The 19425-nt window shown below is 33.1% G+C and overlaps 2 protein-coding genes across 3 annotated transcripts; one reads left to right on the top strand and one right to left on the bottom strand.

Annotated features, from left to right (window-relative positions):
* Positions 1-294: 294 nt before the first annotated feature.
* Positions 295-9643, bottom strand: LOC128181954 (steroid 17-alpha-hydroxylase/17,20 lyase-like). 2 transcript variants are annotated; one of them, XM_052850539.1, is made up of 11 exons: positions 9513-9620; positions 8008-8182; positions 7761-7838; positions 7538-7636; positions 6590-6683; positions 6325-6480; positions 5518-5729; positions 3573-3701; positions 2993-3097; positions 2035-2166; positions 295-1765 (listed from the first exon to the last, which is right to left on the bottom strand). In XM_052850539.1, exons 2-11 carry the CDS (start codon positions 8144-8146, stop codon positions 1410-1412), a joined length of 1500 nt encoding a protein of 499 aa, XP_052706499.1. In that variant the 5' UTR covers positions 8147-8182; positions 9513-9620; the 3' UTR covers positions 295-1409. The 2 variants fall into 2 exon arrangements, with proteins under 2 accessions (XP_052706499.1, XP_052706497.1); XM_052850537.1 differs by having other exon boundaries at positions 296-1765; positions 9524-9643.
* Positions 9644-11502: 1859 nt separating this feature from the next.
* LOC128180510 (uncharacterized) lies at positions 11503-19311 on the top strand. The gene is made up of 3 exons (XM_052848634.1): positions 11503-11527; positions 15596-15998; positions 18231-19311. The coding sequence occupies exons 2-3, from the start codon at positions 15617-15619 to the stop codon at positions 19205-19207; spliced, it is 1359 nt and encodes a 452-aa protein (XP_052704594.1). The 5' UTR covers positions 11503-11527; positions 15596-15616; the 3' UTR covers positions 19208-19311.
* The last annotated feature ends 114 nt before the right edge of the window (positions 19312-19425 follow it).

The following is a 19425-nucleotide window of genomic DNA, read 5'->3' as shown; positions in this document are numbered from 1 at the left end:
ATAAGGATGCTTTGTGCCAAATTTGGTTGAAATTGGATAAGCAGTTTTAGAGAAGAAGTTCAAAATGTAAAAAGTGTACAGACGGACAGACGGACGACGGACAAAATGTGATCAGAATAGCTCACTTGAGCTTTCAGCTCAGGTGAGCTAAAAAGAAAGGGATTTTCGGGTATTTATTTAAGGAATACCGTATTCTGTTCCTTATAGAAATAAAAGTCGAGCTTTGCTAGAAATTCGAATAATATAAAAAAGTACATGTAAAATGACTTGATGAACATTTATTTTTAAGCAATATAAATTAAAAATTTTACAAACAATTTAAACCTGAAGAACATGTATCTAATAGAACAATTACGGTATATAAATGGTCCCGATACATTTGGGGTTTTTTTCAAACCAAGTTGAAATTATAGCATACACAACAAAAAAATAATAACGTTTCACGTTGACAGATCAATTGATAGGTACATCGAAAGCGATGGTAGATGAACAATTCATTAGTATATGTACCTACTGCATAATTATGCATTTCTTATCATCATCGTCTAATAGAAAAAAAATTCAAAAACAAGTGTGACATATTTGTACTAGAATTGATTGATGATGTCATGCTAAGTGGATAATGAAAAAATATAACCAAGTAAACAAGTTGACTCACAAATAATGAGTGATAGTGATATGAGAGATAAATCTAATAACCCTAAGGATAAAATGAACTATGTAAATAGGTAATTCGATCGGTTTTTTTTTTGACCAGCAAGGTATGTCAGAATTGTAATTGTTCCATTCTTACATAGATGTGTTTTTAAAGCTGCTTGATCCGATTTTACATTTAGCGGCGGGTTTGTATAATATATGTTCTAGTATAAAATAAAAGGTATTTCAGTAGTTTTTCAAGTCAATTAAGCTTGATTTCCATGAAAAAATGATATAAAATTTGTTAACATTAGAAACCTTCCTTGAAAGTTACTGCGTTATATGTCCCTTATTAAGATTTGCCCCAGCGTGGAGGCGATTGCATTTAGACTTTAACATTTACTGTAAAAAAAACCCCAATAGGATTCTAAAACTGTTGACCCATATAAAAAAAGTGTACATTTTTTACTGATATTTTTGAAGTTTGTATTGTTTTCATTCGTTGAATATAAGTCCAACAAATCGTGAGATAAAACCAAACAGTTCCCATTTTAATGAAAATCCTATGATGCATTTTTTGTTTCCATATAAAATTTGATTTGATTATTTTTAATTTTGAAAGAGGACTGTTTCTGCTTATGTACTTTTAAATTGGTGAAACTCTCTAACTTTTTAAGATAATTGGTTTGTATGGAAAATAATTTGATAATGTTACAGCGAAAAAATCGATCAAAGCAGCTTTAATGAAGAATCTGTTCCATAACCACGTTTAATCATCCAGATCTTTCTTTTACCACAATTTTGTAATCAGATGGCAGTTCTACACCAAATCCCTGCATATGATACTCTAAATTGGGCTTCACGCCCTCTGGGAGACTTATTTCAAATCGTTTTAGAAGATTGGCACACATCAGTAGGATCTCTGGTTTGGCTAACGTTTCTCCCAAACAAACTCGGCGTCCGGCTGAGAATGGAAGCCAACTTTCCGGTTTTATAGGTTTCATTTTGCCGTTTTCATCAAGAAAGCGATGTGGGTCAAATTGCTCTGGGTCCTTCCATTGTTTAGGGTCATGGTGAAGTGCCCAGAAGTTAATTAATACAGTAGTGCCTTTTGGTACATCGTATCCCCCTGAATCAGTAGATGAAATATTTTAAAACGTGTTTCAAATTCTCAAAATATTGTGATTAAGTTAAAAAATTGTCAAATGAAACGCCCATTATATGAGAAAAAGTTTCCTCTTTTCTGAAGATTCCTGGTTTCAAAATATTCAAATGTTGATTATGAAGAAACAGGTAAGCTCGCATAATTGATCAAAATGTTTTCAGATTTTAATTAATTGAATAAATAAAGTAAATCAAATAATAGAATTTCAATGTGAAAGGTTAATTTATTCTCACCAATTTGTGAATCACAGATTGTCATGTGTGGGACCCCGAGACCAAGAACATTTGAAAGTCGCATCGATTCAAATAGACAGGCCTCAGTATAATCCAATTTGCTTCTATCCTTCATCGAGGGCTGATGGGGACCTGTAAATGATTCCAAAGGTAATTTATATTTTTCCTTAGCATAATGGTACTAAAATCTGCTAACAAGCTTAAGACCTTTTTCTCTTGGTTTGTCAAACTCATGTTATGATTTTTTCTTTACAAACTAAAGTTGGACGATTTCTATATCGTAATTTGCTGAGTCACTTTATTCACAAGATAGTCACACGAGGAAAGCAGAGAGTTAGTTTCATAATGAAGAGTATCAAAAATGCTGAAAAATATCCAGTCTTCTAGATCTATTCTTCCAAAAAATCACAAGAAATTGAGTTTATGCCTCTCAGTTAATTTGATACGCAAGGACATTCTCTATACGAACAGTTTCTAAGGCGGGGCAAGCTACTGACAAACACGTTGATAAAACAGGACCACTATCAGCAGTATCTGATGAAGTCATCTTTTCGTACGTTCTGTGGTCGATACAACGACCTTGTCAATCGAATATAATCTTTCACTAGGTCGTTTGCTGATTTTTCATACTTATTGTTAGACCATAATTAATCACCTAATTTCCCGATTACAACAAAGAACATACGGCAGGTGTGACTGGTCATCAGAGGATGCTCAATCCTCCATGGCACTTTATCCTACCTTTAACTCTATTTAGAGGTCTGTTATCTCTGCTCCTGTTTTGTATTTTTTCTTTTGGACTTTTGACTTTTAACACTGTTCGTTATCACTACATGTCATGATATATAATTTATACAATATCTTGAAAATTGTTAATAAACTTATTAATATCACTGAAATGCAATCAAGACACCCATTCAATCTTTTACATTGGGTATATTTAATATGGATTAATTACCAACAACTCTGTCAATTTCCTCCTGACATTTTTCTTGGAATTCTGGAAATCGTGTCATGAAATAAACGAACCAGTCCATTGTGAAACGAGTTGTATCAACCCCCGCTATAGAAAAAAAGAAAATAATTATTCCAATGTTCAAGTAATACTTCCATATATACATCGTATATTTTTCAGTAAAATTTAAACATAGCCAAATCGTGTTAATTTTTTTATGATAGAAGCAAACTAAGACACAATAAAATACTAGTTCATGTATTGTATATATGAATATTTAAAGACTAACAAAAGACGAGTAAAGATATTTCAATTCAGAAGCGGATCATTATTTTGTGCAAACTATGCTTAAATTAAGTTCAAAACTTGTTGTTTGCAGAGATATGCTTTCTTTCCAACACATTATTTTACTGTCATTCAAACTTACAGAAAATTTTATACCAAAATGCCTATTCTAACCCTTCTTCTCTCCGACAACAATTTCCTAAATCACTATTTATCTTTTACCTGTCTAACAAACCTGACGAAATGGTTGGAATATTTTCTTTTTATATATAGGATAAAAAACACTAAAACAACGAACCAAAGAAAATATCAGAAATTGTCTGGACCAGGTGCGTATCATCCAAGATCTCCAGGACCGCCTCATCGCCCTCATCCTTCGCTTCCTGTTTGGCGATAAGCATGCTGTCTATAAAGTCCCTGTTTACTCCTGAAATTGATAGTGAAATCTCAATGCAGATTTTCGTGCGAACGGACAAATAAATATATTTTCATTTATAGCAAATGGAAGTGAATTCTATTTATTTTTTAAATACAAGATGATATCCCGCGCAAGCGCGGGGAATAACAATTCACATACTAATTCAATTTTTATGTTGAAACAAATTATTTTGTTAATTTTCGGATATACTGCGTCCTTTTTAAAAACTTATATAGCCTATTTTTTAAAATTAGAATTTAAAATCAGATGGCTTGATATTAAGAGGAGGGATTGGGATGAAAATCAAAACTGAAAATAATTCCTTCCTTCCCAGATACAACTTCTCCGTTTTTATTCTTGCATGATTTATTCATACAGGCGTAGAGTTGTCAACACAATCTATTCTTAGTTTACAATTTTTAATAAAATATTTAAAGTTAACTTCCAATTCCGTCAGTCGCATAAAAATAAATGAAATCTAATTACACGAGTGCATGCATGTTTATTGGTATACTTTAAACGTTCTGTGTTATCCCGTCCTGAGAAGTTCTTTCTATTAAAACTAAAAGCATACATTGAAGAAACGAATTGGCTCATTACATTTATTCAACATCCGTCTTACATGTATCTTAATTTCTAAGTTAATCGTATATAGTGTCAGGGATGGGGTAATTGAAAAAAGTATTTGTAATTGAGTGTAATTAATTACATTTTTCAAAGTAATTGAAAGTAATTTGTAATTGAGTCTGTCTTCAATTACAAGTAATTGAATGTATTTAAATACATTCTAAAAATATTGTGTATTTTCAATTACTTTTCAGTTACATCTCAATTACTTTTTTCCAAGTTTAAAATATAAAAAAGGTGTCTTATAATGATAAATAGAATTTATACATGTTTGGCATAGACTTTTGATTATACAATAATTAAATGTCCCATAATGTTTCATATGTTTATACAGCATAACACACTGCCCAGGGCAATAGGTAAAGATCTAATTTTATGGAGGTGTGAACTCCTCTTATTCCAAAGAACCCCCATTGGTTTTAGACTGAAAGGAGTCAAAATATCTCATTTTTGTGAATTATAGCAATTATTATTTATATGCTGTACTGCCGAAAGTTGTAGTTTCTAAATAAACAAAGTTTAAATAAGTGAATATTCATAAAATTATTTCACTTTAGAGAAAATTTTATTCAGAACCAAAAATGAACTCAATGGTACTTTATGAATTTAATGTTAAAGAAATTTTTTCTAGAAATTTTCAAGAAATCTGATCTGAACTGAACTATACATCCTTTAAAAACATAACCGTACATATCTTAATGCTGTTGATATATGTATATGTTATCAAGATTAAAAAAATAAAACTAAAGTATTTGAAATGTAATTAATTACATTTATCAAAGTAATTGAGAGTAATTAGTTACATTTCTAAAAATCAATGTAATTGTAATTGCAAGTAATTGATAAAATTGTCAATGTATTTGAAAGTAATTAATTACTTTTCAAAGTAATTGACCCCAACTCTGTATAGTGTATATTTTGATGCAAACTCTTACTGACTTAGATCCGCCAAAGCGTGTCCACCACCTTACTCACATTTTTTTTATATTTCGGGTTGATTTGTCGCAAATAAAAGTATTTTTTTAAAAATTAATTCCCCACTATTACTTATCATGTAAACGGAAATAATCTCGCACGTGTTGAAATATCAAAAAGGACCTTTCATTTTGTTAAGGGGGGTGGTTAAAAAAATTGGGGGTTTTGGGAAGGTTAGGGACTTTTTAGGGATTAGGGAGGGTAGAGACTTATGATTTATCACCTGGTTGGAAGGTTTCCTTATGTTCTTTGAATTTTTTCCGGAGAATGTTCAGCACTTCTTCTGAAAGCACAAGAAATACCTTCCATTTTGCCGTTGTAAAGATGTTTTTCAGGTAGGGAAATATGTCTTCAAAAAAACCGGCACCAAATTTCTCCGACAAATCATTGTCTAATTTTATAAACTCTTTCACTTCCGGGTCATCTACAGGACGTCTTATGAAAATAAAGAGTATATACTTAATAATTAAAATGTATTTTAATATATTCAAAGTAAAGATTTTTTTTATTAAAATGAAAAGTCCCTAATGATTTAACGAAAGACATTTTCAGTATCTATCTTTTTGTAAAAGTTTTACAAGTCAAACATTTATCTGGTTAAAACAGTCTTAATGACAGAAAGAAATATTTTGGCGAAGGACATTTTAAAAATGTGATAATTGTATTTAAAAAAAAATCTTTGGCTATCTTAACCATATAAATCCGAAATAAAGTATGTTCTACAGAAGCAAGAGTTATCTGTTACATTAAATAATTTTCATACTAACGTTGTCTTTCAACATTTAAAACATATCTTAATTATCGTATCTTGATCTTATCGTATCAAGATATGCATGTAAAAAGATTATAAGTCCAGGGCCACATCGGCTTAACCTTAATCAAATAGGCATCACAGTAACAAAATCAAAATATCTTATTTATACAGTCACAGTAATCAGAGTTCTGAATATAATAGTTTTTCGCCAAAAGTATGATTTGAAAGTTTCATTTTTTCTGTTTGTATGGACGGAAAAGGATTCAGGAGTCTTACTTTTCTCCAAAACATATTGTGTACAGTTGATGAAAAACCATCAGATCCACATATTCTTTAAAAACGAATGGTCCTTTCTCTTCAGCCATTTTGTCCAAAAATTTATTCATATTGTCTTGAATCATGTTTTCCAATAAATCCCCTTGAAGATAATGCCTAGAAATAGATTATAGTTATTAATCTAACATATCATTAATAAAACCAAAATGTGTTATCATTTTCAAGTCAATATTTATGGTATGAAAAAAGTACCGGTACAACTGACCTAAGGGCCTTTCCGGCTATTTTCCTATGGAATTTCCAGGAAGCTGAATAATTAGCCAAGGCTATATCCTTTCCTCCTTCTGTAAACATGTCACCTGAAATGACAGTTTTGATATTTGTTTTATGCTATTTACCGTCGCTTTAAGCATATAGAAATGATAATAAATTTGAACACAATTCCGCTTTCTTCTGACAATTTTGCTTTTCTATTATTTTTACAAAAACATGAAATGATTGTTGTGATTATCTTTAAATTATTATATATAATTTTAAATTTTCTAAAAAAAATACATCAAGAGATAAATAGAATGCATTATATTTATGAGAGATTAAAGTGTATAAATTAATAATAAAAATTAAAGTTTCTCGGGAAGACAACTTTTCCTCTGCTTTTTTTTTTCAAATTACCCAACGTGCATACATATATGTCGTATAAATAAAATGCTATTCGTAAGTTACAAAGGATATTTTTTAAAGTCAAAGCTAATAACACTGTGCTGGATAATTATGCCAGTGCCAAGGTGGCATTTTTGCATCCCCGTAAGATGCAGTTTCGGAAAAATTCTTATATACCAAATGATAGACCATTGTCTAGAGAGTATATAACCACTTTTGTTTTCAGTGTGTTTTACCTGACAGGTGAAATATCTACCTTTAAAAACTAATATCCCATAGGAAATAATAATTCCCATAGGAGAAATGACTCTCCTACAGGAAATATTGACAATCCTATAGGATTTTCTACAAATCCTATGGTCTATGATATGGTCTATCATATGGCATATTTGAATTTTTCGATGTATGCAGCTTAGACGGGTGCAAAAATACCACCTTGGCACTGGCATAATTATCCGGCACAGTATTTAATCTTTAATGTATTGATTACTGTAAAAGAAAATCATTCATTAAAAAATCTCATTTTTCATTGCATGATACAGCTGTCACGTGCCTGATGCAAAATGTGGTCTTCCAGCGAAATCAGCTTTTCTCTTTACCATTGCTTCCAGCACAGAGTTGATGTCATTAAGAACAACCCAGGTTTGAGGACCTATTCAATATAAATAAAATATGCATTTGTAATTTATTTTTTACATTCTTCTTTAAGTGAGTAAACTTACGTGTGTGCTTGAGATTGTGTATATGTTTGAATGTATGAAATAATTGATACACACCAGCAGACAGCCGGACTATAGGACCGTATTCCTTTGCAAGCTTTGCGATTTTTACGTGAATCTCAGGCGATGAATAAACTAAAAAACAGGAAAGATAGTATTATGTTCTTAACGTTTCTATTGTATAAGATTAGAACGTGCTCAATTTTATATAGAACTTTTAAAATAGTTACTAGTAACGTTATGCTATGTTTTATCAAGACAAACCTGCTACATGTATCTCTATATGTGGAATGAAATTATTTACTTTTATAGTGTCCAACTAGTGGGATACACCATGGTCCAGGTGGCAGACGATACCGCATCCGTTTGATGACGTAGTACACAAAAAGACCAATGCTCATTCCCGCCAAAATGGTCTGGGTGTTCATGGACAACGTCAACATGATTGAATCTTTTATTCCTTCTCTCTGTGTGTTATTCTATTATAGAAACAATCTTTTTTTAGTAAGAAATACATGCATTTGTATAGAAGAGATTTAGCTTGATACAAATACATATTGGTTTGCTAACACATTTTGATGCGTGCAATGGTGATTAATGTGACGTACGCTTTAAGAAGGTAGTGTTGAAAATCCGACCATGATAACAATAGATTTTATAATATACAGTTGTTAGCAAATTTAATTAATTGAACATTCTTTGAAATTACATTTGATCATATGCACTTTTGAAACTTGATTTAGAAGTCATGAATTGATCATGCTCTTGTTTGCAAATTTTCACAATTCAGCTGGTTTCTCTGTTAGAACAACACATGGTTGGTCAAATTCATGACAAAATGTGTTACATCTAATGTTTAAAACCAAAGATTTCTAAACTTAATAAACACAAACGATTAGAAATCACAAAAACTCTATAAAATGAATAATGGGGCCATTATTCAACTTTGTGTATTTCAGAATTAACTGATGCCATAATTTTAATTTTAAGTTCTATTTGGAAATATATTTTTTTGAGAAAAAAAATTACATAGCAAGCAGTAAATACGACAAATAGTGTAAGAATGTCTCTATATAACAATACCTATCAAACATTTAACTTTAAAATTTGCAATGTTTAGTTATAGTGTCGTAGAACTTGTGATAATTCACATATCTAATTCCACTTCCTCTTGTATCTTTCTTAATTTTTTTTGTTTCAGTATAAAATTGCAAATTATTCGACAGTGTAAGGGAAGAGTTTTACCCTGAGACATGTTAATGTTTGGTAAAGTTAATAACGTTAACTTCATTTTCATCTAATACAAATTAAGCACAATTCTATGAGATAATACTGAGTTCATGAAACTTGTCTACTGATGAAAAATGAGAAAATGTTTTTTTTAAATGACTAAAACCAGTAAAAACATTAAAATATACAATATTTTTGTCTTATATCAGTGAAATTGATATGGTATCACTTAGGACATCATTCAGTGACGAAGGTGTCTTATAATATTCATGAGTCAACGATAACTGTACGTATACATGTATATATTGTGTGGCAATTTCATGTATACAATCAACTTGACGGAAAAGGACGAGCAATTTCCCGATTGAGGGAAGCCCTCCACAACAAAGCATATACAGTTATTTTTTTAAATTATCCATAAATGGCTTCTGTACATAGTACAGGGAAACTCCAAAAGATAGCATATAAGATATTATTAGTTTTTCTGACCCAAAGAGGCTACCGTACAAAAGATGATCACAAAGGTAAATTAAAAAGCATGCAGATTACATAACGCATGTTCTCGGGAAATCGACGTACATTTTACCTACCTTATCTCTGAATGCTACACTCGCTTTAAGTACCGTTTTCACAAGTCTTCAAAAAACAGCTGAGAGTTGCTTTTATAGATTAGTGCATGCGCAGGATAAATCTAGTACACTGACCTCGATCTTCTAGTTGAATATCTAGTACACCAACAGTGTGTGTGTAATGACACCATGTAATAAGGAAACATTTCGTCGTTGCTTTGCACAAGCATAAAACGGGTGATCATGAAGACCAAATTTTTTGTTGATCGAAAAAAAAACCCAATTAGAATGATTAAGGATTTTTAAAAATATTTTTTTGAACGGAGGATTACGATCTTAATGATGCGCTAATATTTATTGTGTTATTCCTTAATTCATTGATGTTTGTAGAGTATATATTACGTTATAAATGTGAATTTCCTAGTTTTTACCTCAGTTACACATTCACTAATTTATGTTTTAAAACCATTAAGAAACATATCCCCAGTCTGTGCAAAATTATGTTAAGTTAAATAAGCGTTGAATTTCTATATATTTCTGTATGTTAAAATTATTTCATAATGATAAATTCAAAGGATTGTTCTCTTTTTTTCTTTTTTACAACAATTAGATTTATCATAACCACTGTCATGATATATAAGTTCATTTGAAAATTTAATCTCTACTTTTCCCGAAATTTGTCAATAAAACAACATGTAGAGGTCTGTGAAACGATAAACTGTGTTAAAAAAAATTCAGTTGATGAGTAGCATATGACAATTTTACGTGGACAGTCATGGACCTTCTTCTAATATTATAAAAATGCTTTAATAAATGATTCACATAGTAACTATCTTTACTGTGGTAAATATATGTGTCCATAATGACGTGATAATAGTGACATTGGTCCCCTTTTTCTCGTGTTCCATGGTCATTATGTACCGGTTACGTAGAAAATGATGCAGTTTTCAAAAATCTTGTCCAGAACAACCTTGATTTTTGAATCAGATTTGCAATATTGATAGAAGAGGCCGAAAACCGACCAATGGTCGACTGTGGACAATCTCAAAAAACAATTGTTTGAAATCAAACCACTCTTATTTGATTCTCACTGCCTTTCACTAAAAATAAATGTGCACCGGTGCCTCACCCATGTTTATGTGATGAAGTACCCCAAAGGTTTAGCAATCGTAATTATAGCTTTCCTGAATTAATAGCGTATATTTTGATAATAAAGAAACTGGAGTTTTAATCAGTGCAAGCATCATAAAAAGTTCTTATTTCAAACCTAGCTGTATAGGCTTTTTTCATTCTTTGTATTCCTTGGCTTGCATTCCATGGATAAATCAATTATTAAGAATTGCAAATTCCGACATTTTATATACAATAATGTGCACTGAGGATATTAATGGGCCATGCTATGGAAGTTCATTCGCGGCTGAATTTTATAAAAATCGTCGATCTCTTCGTAAAAAAAGAAAGTAATATTCCTTGCGCAGTATTTTGATAGAGTTACCATAAGTATTTTCTTTCACAATAGCTGTCAAGCGTGCTACATTTAAGTCATTGAAAAAGATTTCGATCATCGATCGGCTGTCTGCTCTTAATGGAAATCAATACTTCATAGGCATTTTGTGACATATGTTCCACATATTATATGTAATTCCCTCCGTATGGGGATTATATATACATGTATATATATATATATATATATATATATATATATATATATATATATATATATATATATATATATATATATATATATATATATATATATATATATATATGATTTTTAAGATTTCTTAAAATATTTTATGCATAGTGATGATTTCTGTTAAGTTCGCGAGAGTTATCTTTCCTGCGGTATTGTAAAAGTTATTCAGCATCTTCATATATGGACACAAAATCAACGTCGCCGGAGGTAACCAATGAATTTATTCCGCGGTAAAATCTTGGGAGCGTCATTTTAAGAGCGTGGGTTCTCACTTCCTTCAGGACGCCGATAGCTAAGCATTGAAAATTTTCAAAGCGATCTATAAAGCGGTAAGTTTTATATTTTTGTTTTATTTTACTGATGGAGCCCAATAAAGTACTTATATTGGGTCATTCTATTGTACGCCGCTTTCAGCAATTCCTAGTAAGTAATGAGGATGTTAGGTACTGTGAGGATCTTGGTCTAAGAGCAAATCATAGGATATTTTATAGAGGAGTGGGAGGTCGCACTATTTCGGGCATTCTCCGCGAGGATGCGAGTTTCATTGAAAAAGTAAAACCTCGTAACATAATTCTAATTGTTGGGGGCAATGATGTTCGACGTGCGACGTCTTCCGAAGAATTGGCAGCAAATATTGAATCTCTTGTATCGGTACTGCACTATAGATTTGGAGTCGCTCAGATCCATGTGTGTAAATTGTTGCCACGATTTAAGCAATGTTTTGATTACAACAGTACTGTGGATGAAGTAAATATCCTTCTCAAATCTTCTCTGCACAGATTTGAATTTGCTTCATTCTGGGAACATAATTACGGCGGCGTGGAAGGGCCAGATGAAAAAATAAAAAATTCTTATTAGTTCGGACAAATAAGTTATTTGTTCGGACGAATAAGGATTTGTTCGGACGAATAAGCGATTTGTTTGGACGAATTACGATTTGTTCGGACGAATTAGGATTTGTTCGGACGAATAAGTTATTTGTTCGGACGAATTAGGATTTGTTCGGACAAATTAGATATTTGTTCGGACAAATAAGTTATTTGTTCGGACGAATTAGGATTTGTTCGGACGAATTAGGATTTGTTCGGACAAATTAGATATTTGTTCGGACAAATAAGTTATTTGTTCGGACGAATTACGATTTGTTCGGACGAATTACGATTTGTTCGGACGGATAAGTTATTTGTTCGGACGAATTACGATTTATTCGGACGAATAAATTATTTGTTCGGACGATTTAGGATTTGTTCGGACGAATTATGATTTGTTCGGACAAATAAGTTATTTGTTCGGACGAATAAGTTATTTGTTCGGACGATTTAGGATTTGTTCGGACGAATTAGGATTTGTTCGGACGAATAAGTTATTTGTTCGGACGAATTAGGATTTGTTCGGACGAATTAGGATTTGTTCGGACGAATAAGTTATTTGTTCGGACGAATTAGGATTTGTTCGGACAAATTAGATATTTGTTCGGACAAATAAGTTATTTGTTCGGACGAATTAGGATTTGTTCGGACGAATTACGATTTGTTCGGACGAATAAGTTATTTGTTCGGACGATTTAGGATTTGTTCGGACGAATTATGATTTGTTCGGACAAATAAGTTATTTGTTCGGACGATTTAGGATTTGTTCGGACGAATTATGATTTGTTCGGACGAATTAGATATTTGTTCGGACAAATAACTTATTTGTTCGGACGAATTAGGATTTGTTCGGACGAATAAGTTATTAATAGTGGTACATGTATGAGAGAGAACGAGAAAGAGAGAGAGAGAGAGAGAGAGAGAGAGAGAGAGAGAGAGAGAGAGAGAGAGTCATAATCATGGATACATTAATGTGAAAAGTCTAATCAGTTTACATGATCATGCGCAGATCCAGAAAAATTTACCGGGTAGTGGTGGTGGTGGTTGGGGGGGGGGTCTGATAGTTTTGTTTGCGGGGTGGGGGTGAAAGGCCCCCCCGACCACCCCGGCTCTAGATCCGCGTATAGATGTATGCCAACTGTAGGCAGCGCAGGTTTTTTCTTTGCTAACTATAAGTTTTATTTCGCGCAATGCCAGAAGAAATGATTCCACTAGCCATAATTATATGATTCCGCAGGTGGATTTCGATTGTCGATGTTTATATTGAAAATGTAGTCATTCTCCTGTTTACTTGGGACACTGGACATACGAAATTATCTTTCGCCTTAACTTTATACATATACATGTATACGGTCAAAGTTAACTGATATGCTTCGTGGAATTGTAATAATCGCACAATTACTTAAGTGACTTATAAAACAAACTAGTTTTTACTTATACTTTATAATATAAAGACTACATGTATATTTAGACTACATGTATCTGCTCTGGTAATGATGTAGATGAAATGATGAAATAAAACTTATAGTTAGCAAAGAAAAAACCTGCGCTGCCTACAGTTGGCATGCATCTATACGCGGATCTAGAGCCGGGGTGGTCGGGGGGGCCTTGCACCCCCACCCCGCAAACAAAACTATCTGTCAGACCCCCCCCCCCCCAACCACCACCACTACCCCGGTAAATTTTTCTGGATCCGCGCATGATCATGTAAACTGATTAGACTTTTCATATTTATGTATCCATGATTATGACATATCTCTCTCTCTCTCTCTCTCTCTCTCTCTCTCTCTCTCTCTCTCTCTCTCTCTCTCGTTCTCTCTCATACATGTACCACTATTAATAACTAATTCGTCCGAACAAATCCTAATTCGTCCGAACAAATCCTAATTCGTCCGAACAAATAGCTAATTCGTCCGAACAAATCATAATTCGTCCGAACAAATCCTAAATCGTCCGAACAAATAACTTATTTGTCCGAACAAATCCTAATTCGTCCGAACAAATCCTAATTCGTCCGAACAAATAACTTATTCGTCCGAACAAATCCTAATTCGTCCGAACAAATCCTAATTCGTCCGAACAAATAACTTATTCGTCCGAACAAATCGTAATTCGTCCGAACAAATAACTTATTTGTCCGAACAAATAAGAATTTTTTATTTTTTCATCTGGCCCTTCCACGCCGCCGTACATAATGACCTCTTCCCTTCGCCCAAGTTCAAGGCGTGTGACCATAAATTTCTTTTTGACGGCGTCCACCTCAATAAACAAGGCAACGTTCATCTCTATAGAAGTTTGCGCGGACTTATTTTGTCTAGAATGCGTTAAAGTTTAGGGCGATTATCTCTTGTAATTTCAAAGTAATCATATATATATCTATAACGTTATATATGTAGATCTACATACATATTTAGTATTATTTTATTTCTTGTAATAAGCAAGGAATGGAATCCCGTATTTGATATCCATCACATAGTTTTATCATAATTTACTTGTGTTTTCCTGTAAATTTTCAAATTTTTATTGCCTCACTGAGGCAGATCTCATTGCACTGGAATAAGCATAATTTACCAGTGTTTTCATTATAATTTTCATATGTAATTTTTGCCATTCTGAGGCAGATCCCATTGCACTGGAATCATCACAATTTATTGGTGTTTTCCAGAGATATTTCATATTTCTTTAGCCTCCCTGAGGCGGATCTCATTGCACTGGAATCATCACAATTTACTTGTGTTTTCCTGAGATTTTTCATATTTAATTTTTGCCTCCCTGAGGCGGATCTCATTGCACTGGAATCAACACAATTTACTTGTGTTTTCCTGAGATTTTTCATATTTCTTTAGCCTCCCTGAGGCGGATCTCATTGCACTGGAATCATCACAATTCACTTGCGTTTTCCTGAGATTTTTCATATTTAATTTTTGCCTCCCTGAGGCGGATCTCATTGCACTGGAATCAACACAATTTACTTGTGTTTTCCTGAGATTTTTCATATTTCTTTAGCCTCCCTGAGGCGGATCTCATTGCAATGGAATCATCACAATTTACTTGTGTTTTCCTGAGATTTTTCATATTTAATTTTTGCCTCCCTGAGGCGGATCTCATTGCACTGGAATGTGTATTTTCCTGAGATTTTTCAAATTTAAAATTTTGCCTCCCTGAGGCGGATCTCATTGCATTGGAATAAACACAATCTACTTGTGTTTAACACAAATTTATTTGTATTTTCCTTACAAATTAATTTTTTTTTTTTTTCCCGAGGTTTATTTTATTACATTACAATTTATTTACAACAATTTTATATGCATGCGTTGTTAGTGGATTTTATTTTTAAATCTACTTTTCATTTATGCTTTCCTTAGGTTTGTCAGTTAATATTCAATAAACTACACAATAAAAAAAAAAAAAAAAAAAAAAAAAAAATAATAATAATTAAGTATTCCGGAATTTTTATGTTTTATCATATATTTTCCGATCTATTCAGACCGGATGTTGACAATTGTTTACTAACCAATATCATTTTAGTTATCGTCATCAAGAATAAGTATGCCACCAAAAAGAACAAGCCAAGCTCGCGCAAAACCATCAACAGTCTCAAAACAAAAGAAACGCAGGACATCAATGAACTTGGAAGTGGTTTCGCCAGCTTTATCCGTTTCGCCAGCTTTATCCCCCGATGTACTGGAAACCATCACAGCACAGGTGACCCAGCGGGTGACGGCCACAATTAGAGACGAGTTGACAACGCTGATAAACAACATTAACAGCAACAGTGCTTCAAATTCTCAGGGGAGTATTAGTATAAATCCTCTAGGGGCATCTAACAACAATGATAATGACGGGTTGGTAAGAGAATCTAGACATCTGGACAACGCTATTCAACACTCAGTTGAAGCGGTAGTTGTGGATCACACTGAGAAAATCGCTGGTAAGTGTCCGACAGGTTTTGTTAGTACAGCAGTACCAATTGATGCAAGGGTATCGGATCAAACTAAATCAAAAATTTGGTCAAACCAGTATATAGAATTTGCAAGCCTTTTGTCGAAAGACAAACAAAAGAAAGGTAAGTTATCTATACAGGTCGAAGATGGTGACAGTCCAGGCAAGCTTACAATCCACCAGGTAGAGAACGATTCCCAAAGCGAGGTAACTCTCTCATCCATGCATGACTGGCTTACAGCATGGAATAGATTTGCTGCAATTTATTGTATTAAATATCCAGAACAACAAGCTAAATTAGCTTAACATTTAGAATCAGTCAGAGATATTGCAGACGCCAAGGGCAATTGGAAAGCTTACGACACCGATTTTAGGATGCTTGTTGCCCAAGGACAAGTTTCATGGGGTGATGTACACATGGAGTTATATGTTAATGCCAGACTGACGACAGCTCTATCTTCAAAACCTAACAAAAGTCATAAAGATATGTCATATAGCTCTATGCCAAGAGGTGTCTGTTTCCAGTACCATTCAGGTAAGAATTGTTCAGCAGGCTTTTCTTGTCGCTTCCAACACAGATGTTATAACTGCGGCGGGTCACACCCTTTTATTCAATGTACAAAGCAAGCCAAGCAGCCCTTTCGGATTATGCAGAGGTATCAAAACCAAACAGGTAGTACAAATACAGGGAAACAATATAACCAATCAAAATTATTTGGCACATCCAAGCAAGGGCCCAACACCAATCAAGGTAAATAGACTTGCTCATTGGTTATCAGGGTATGATGAAGATGAAACTAATTTTTTAGTTCAGGGTTTTTCAAAGGGTTTTTATTTAGGCTTTGTTGGAGAATGTCCTGGAATAGAGTCAAAAAATTTAAATTCGGCTCTTACAAGACCAGAAATTATTGATCAAAAAATACAAAAAGAAATTTCGGCTGGTAGAGTTCAAGGACCTTTTGAAAATAAACCATTTTCCAATTTACAGTGTTCACCACTGGGTTTGGTTGAAAAGAAAGAGCCAGGTGAATTTAGAATGATTCATCATTTGTCATACCCAGAAAATCAATCAATTAATGATGGCATACCATCTGATGAGTCATTTGTTCAATACTCATCTATTTCAGATGCTATTCATTTCATAAAAAAGTGTGGAAAAGGTGCTTTCTGTTGTAAAACTGACATTAAGTCAGCATTTAGAATTATAAATATTCATCAATCTCAGTATCAGTTTCTTGGGTTCAAGTGGAAGAGTAAATATTACTTTGATACATGTTTGCAGTTTGGTCTAAGTTCATCTTGTAAAATATTTGAGCGATTCTCAACAGCCCTACAATGGATAGCACAAAATAAACTTGGTATACCATGTATATCACATGTTTTGGATGACTTTATCATTGTGGATATATCGCCAACTCAATGTGTATACAAGCTTAAATCTTTCTTGAATATGTGTTCAGATATTGGGGTTCCCATTTCACTTGAAAAAACATGTGGTCCTAACCAAGTTATAACTTACCTGGGTTATGAATTGGATTCAACAAAAATGGAATGCAGATTACCAAAGGAAAAAATTGTAAAGTGTGTCAACAAAATCCAGTTTGCGATGGAACAATCTAAATTAACATTAAAGCAGCTGCAGTCAATTATAGGTTTATTGAATTTTGCTTGTAATGTAGTGTTGCCAGGCACGGCCTTTTTAAGGAGGCTAATAGATCTGACCATTGGAGTAAAAAAGCAGTATTATAGAATTAGGATGACGAAACAAGTTAAGGAGGATTTAAGTGTCTGGTATGATTTCTTGAGTAATTTTAATGGTTCTTCAATGTTTTTCCCAGATATATGGTTAAGTTCAACTGAACTAAGGTTATATACAGATGCATCTGGAGCTGTTGGGTATGCTGCGGTTTTTGGTAGTCAGTGGTTCAAAGGAGAATGGAATGACAGTTGGCAAAATCAGAACATAGCAGTTTTAGAATTATACCCAATAGTTTTGGCTGTTGATGTCTGGTCAAAATATATGGCTAATAAGTGCATTTTGTTTAACACAGACAATCAAGCACTGGTTCATGTCATTAATAAACAAACAGCAAAAGATAAGCACATCATGTTTCTTTTGCGAAAACTGGTATTGGTATGCTTGAAGTTTAATATTTATTTTAAAGCTCAGCATTTGACTTCAAAAGAAAATTTACTATGTGATTGTCTTTCTCGTTCAAAGGTAAATCAGTTTTTACAACTGGCACCCTGGGCCGACAGCAATCCAGTCAACATATCTCCACTACCGCCCTTTCCAAATTAAGAGGTGACATACAAAGACTATTGGATGCGAGCCTTACTAATTCTTCTTTAGCTTCGTACTCTCATGCTTGGACAGTTTTTAAAGATTTTGCCGAGAAATACGAGTTAATTATTGAGTTCCCAGTGAAGCAACACATATTGGTATATTATGTTGCCTACCTATTTTCAAAGGACTATGCTGCAACAACTATTTCATCATATCTCTCAGCTATTAGTTACATCCATAAGCTCAACAGTTTTGGGGATCCATGCTCGTCTTTTTTAATACAAAAATTGCTCTTATCAACACGCAAACTGAAACCTTCACAAGATGTTAGAATACCTATTACAAAAAATATTTTGCATCAAATTTGTGACTTTTTACCAGTTACAGTTTCCAATGCATTTGAAAAGGCCTTGTTTAAAGCAATGTTTTTGTTGGCCTTTTATGGATTCTTGAGAGTTTGGGAAATAACATCATGTCAAAAGGTAATTAACAAAAATTTAATTCTGTTTAATCAAATTTCCAGGCAGCAAGATCTTTTAATTATCAAATTTGTTACATATAAACATCACATGGGCAAACCATTTTTTCTCACTATTCACTCGGCAAGTAACAAAAAGTATTGTCCAGTTCAATGCCTAGAAGACTACATTAAGTTAAGAGGAGTACAAAATGGGCCACTTTTTTGTTATGTACCAAATATTCCAGTTTCCAGGGGTAAACTTTCGGCGGTATTAAAAAACTGTCTATCATTTGCAAAGTTGGATATGAGTCGCATTACTAGCCATTCTTTCCGGATAGGCATGGCGTCGCACTGTGCGGACATTGGCATGAGTGACAGCAAAATTAGACTGTTAGGTCGATGGAAATCAGATGCATTCAAAAGTTATATTAGACCAGTTAATCTAGTATAGAGAGAGCAAAGACTGACTGTGAACTTATGGATATACACTGTTATTCAGGAACATATGTATATTTCTTGATAACTTATAATGCGTTAAAATAATTTGAAATATAAGTTGTTATTTTCATTCAAAGCTTTGAATGGGTTAGACATATGTATGTTCCTACCTATGATTACTATATATTACAAGTATTAGGTTACATTGTACATCTTTTTGGGTGGGGCATA

Source organism: Crassostrea angulata, chromosome 4 (genome assembly GCF_025612915.1).
Source record: "Crassostrea angulata isolate pt1a10 chromosome 4, ASM2561291v2, whole genome shotgun sequence".
NCBI classification, from domain to species: Eukaryota; Metazoa; Mollusca; class Bivalvia; order Ostreida; family Ostreidae; genus Magallana; species Magallana angulata.
This window is presented reverse-complemented; position numbering and strand designations above follow the sequence as displayed.

Excerpts from the sequence above, each read along its gene's own strand:
- LOC128181954 (XM_052850537.1), bottom strand. The coding sequence starts at position 8,146 with ATGTTGACGTTGTCCATGAACACCCAGACCATTTTGGCGGGAATGAGC. Across the intron at positions 6,684-7,537 it reads AAGACCACATTTTGCATCAG|GTGACATGTTTACAGAAGGA; the intron begins GCACGTGACAGC and ends CTGTCATTTCAG. Across the intron at positions 5,730-6,324 it reads ACAATATGTTTTGGAGAAAA|ACGTCCTGTAGATGACCCGG; the intron begins GTAAGACTCCTG and ends TATTTTCATAAG.
- LOC128180510 (XM_052848634.1), top strand. The coding sequence starts at position 15,617 with ATGCCACCAAAAAGAACAAGCCAAGCTCGCGCAAAACCATCAACAGTC. Across the intron at positions 15,999-18,230 it reads TCACACTGAGAAAATCGCTG|GTAAATCAGTTTTTACAACT; the intron begins GTAAGTGTCCGA and ends TCTCGTTCAAAG.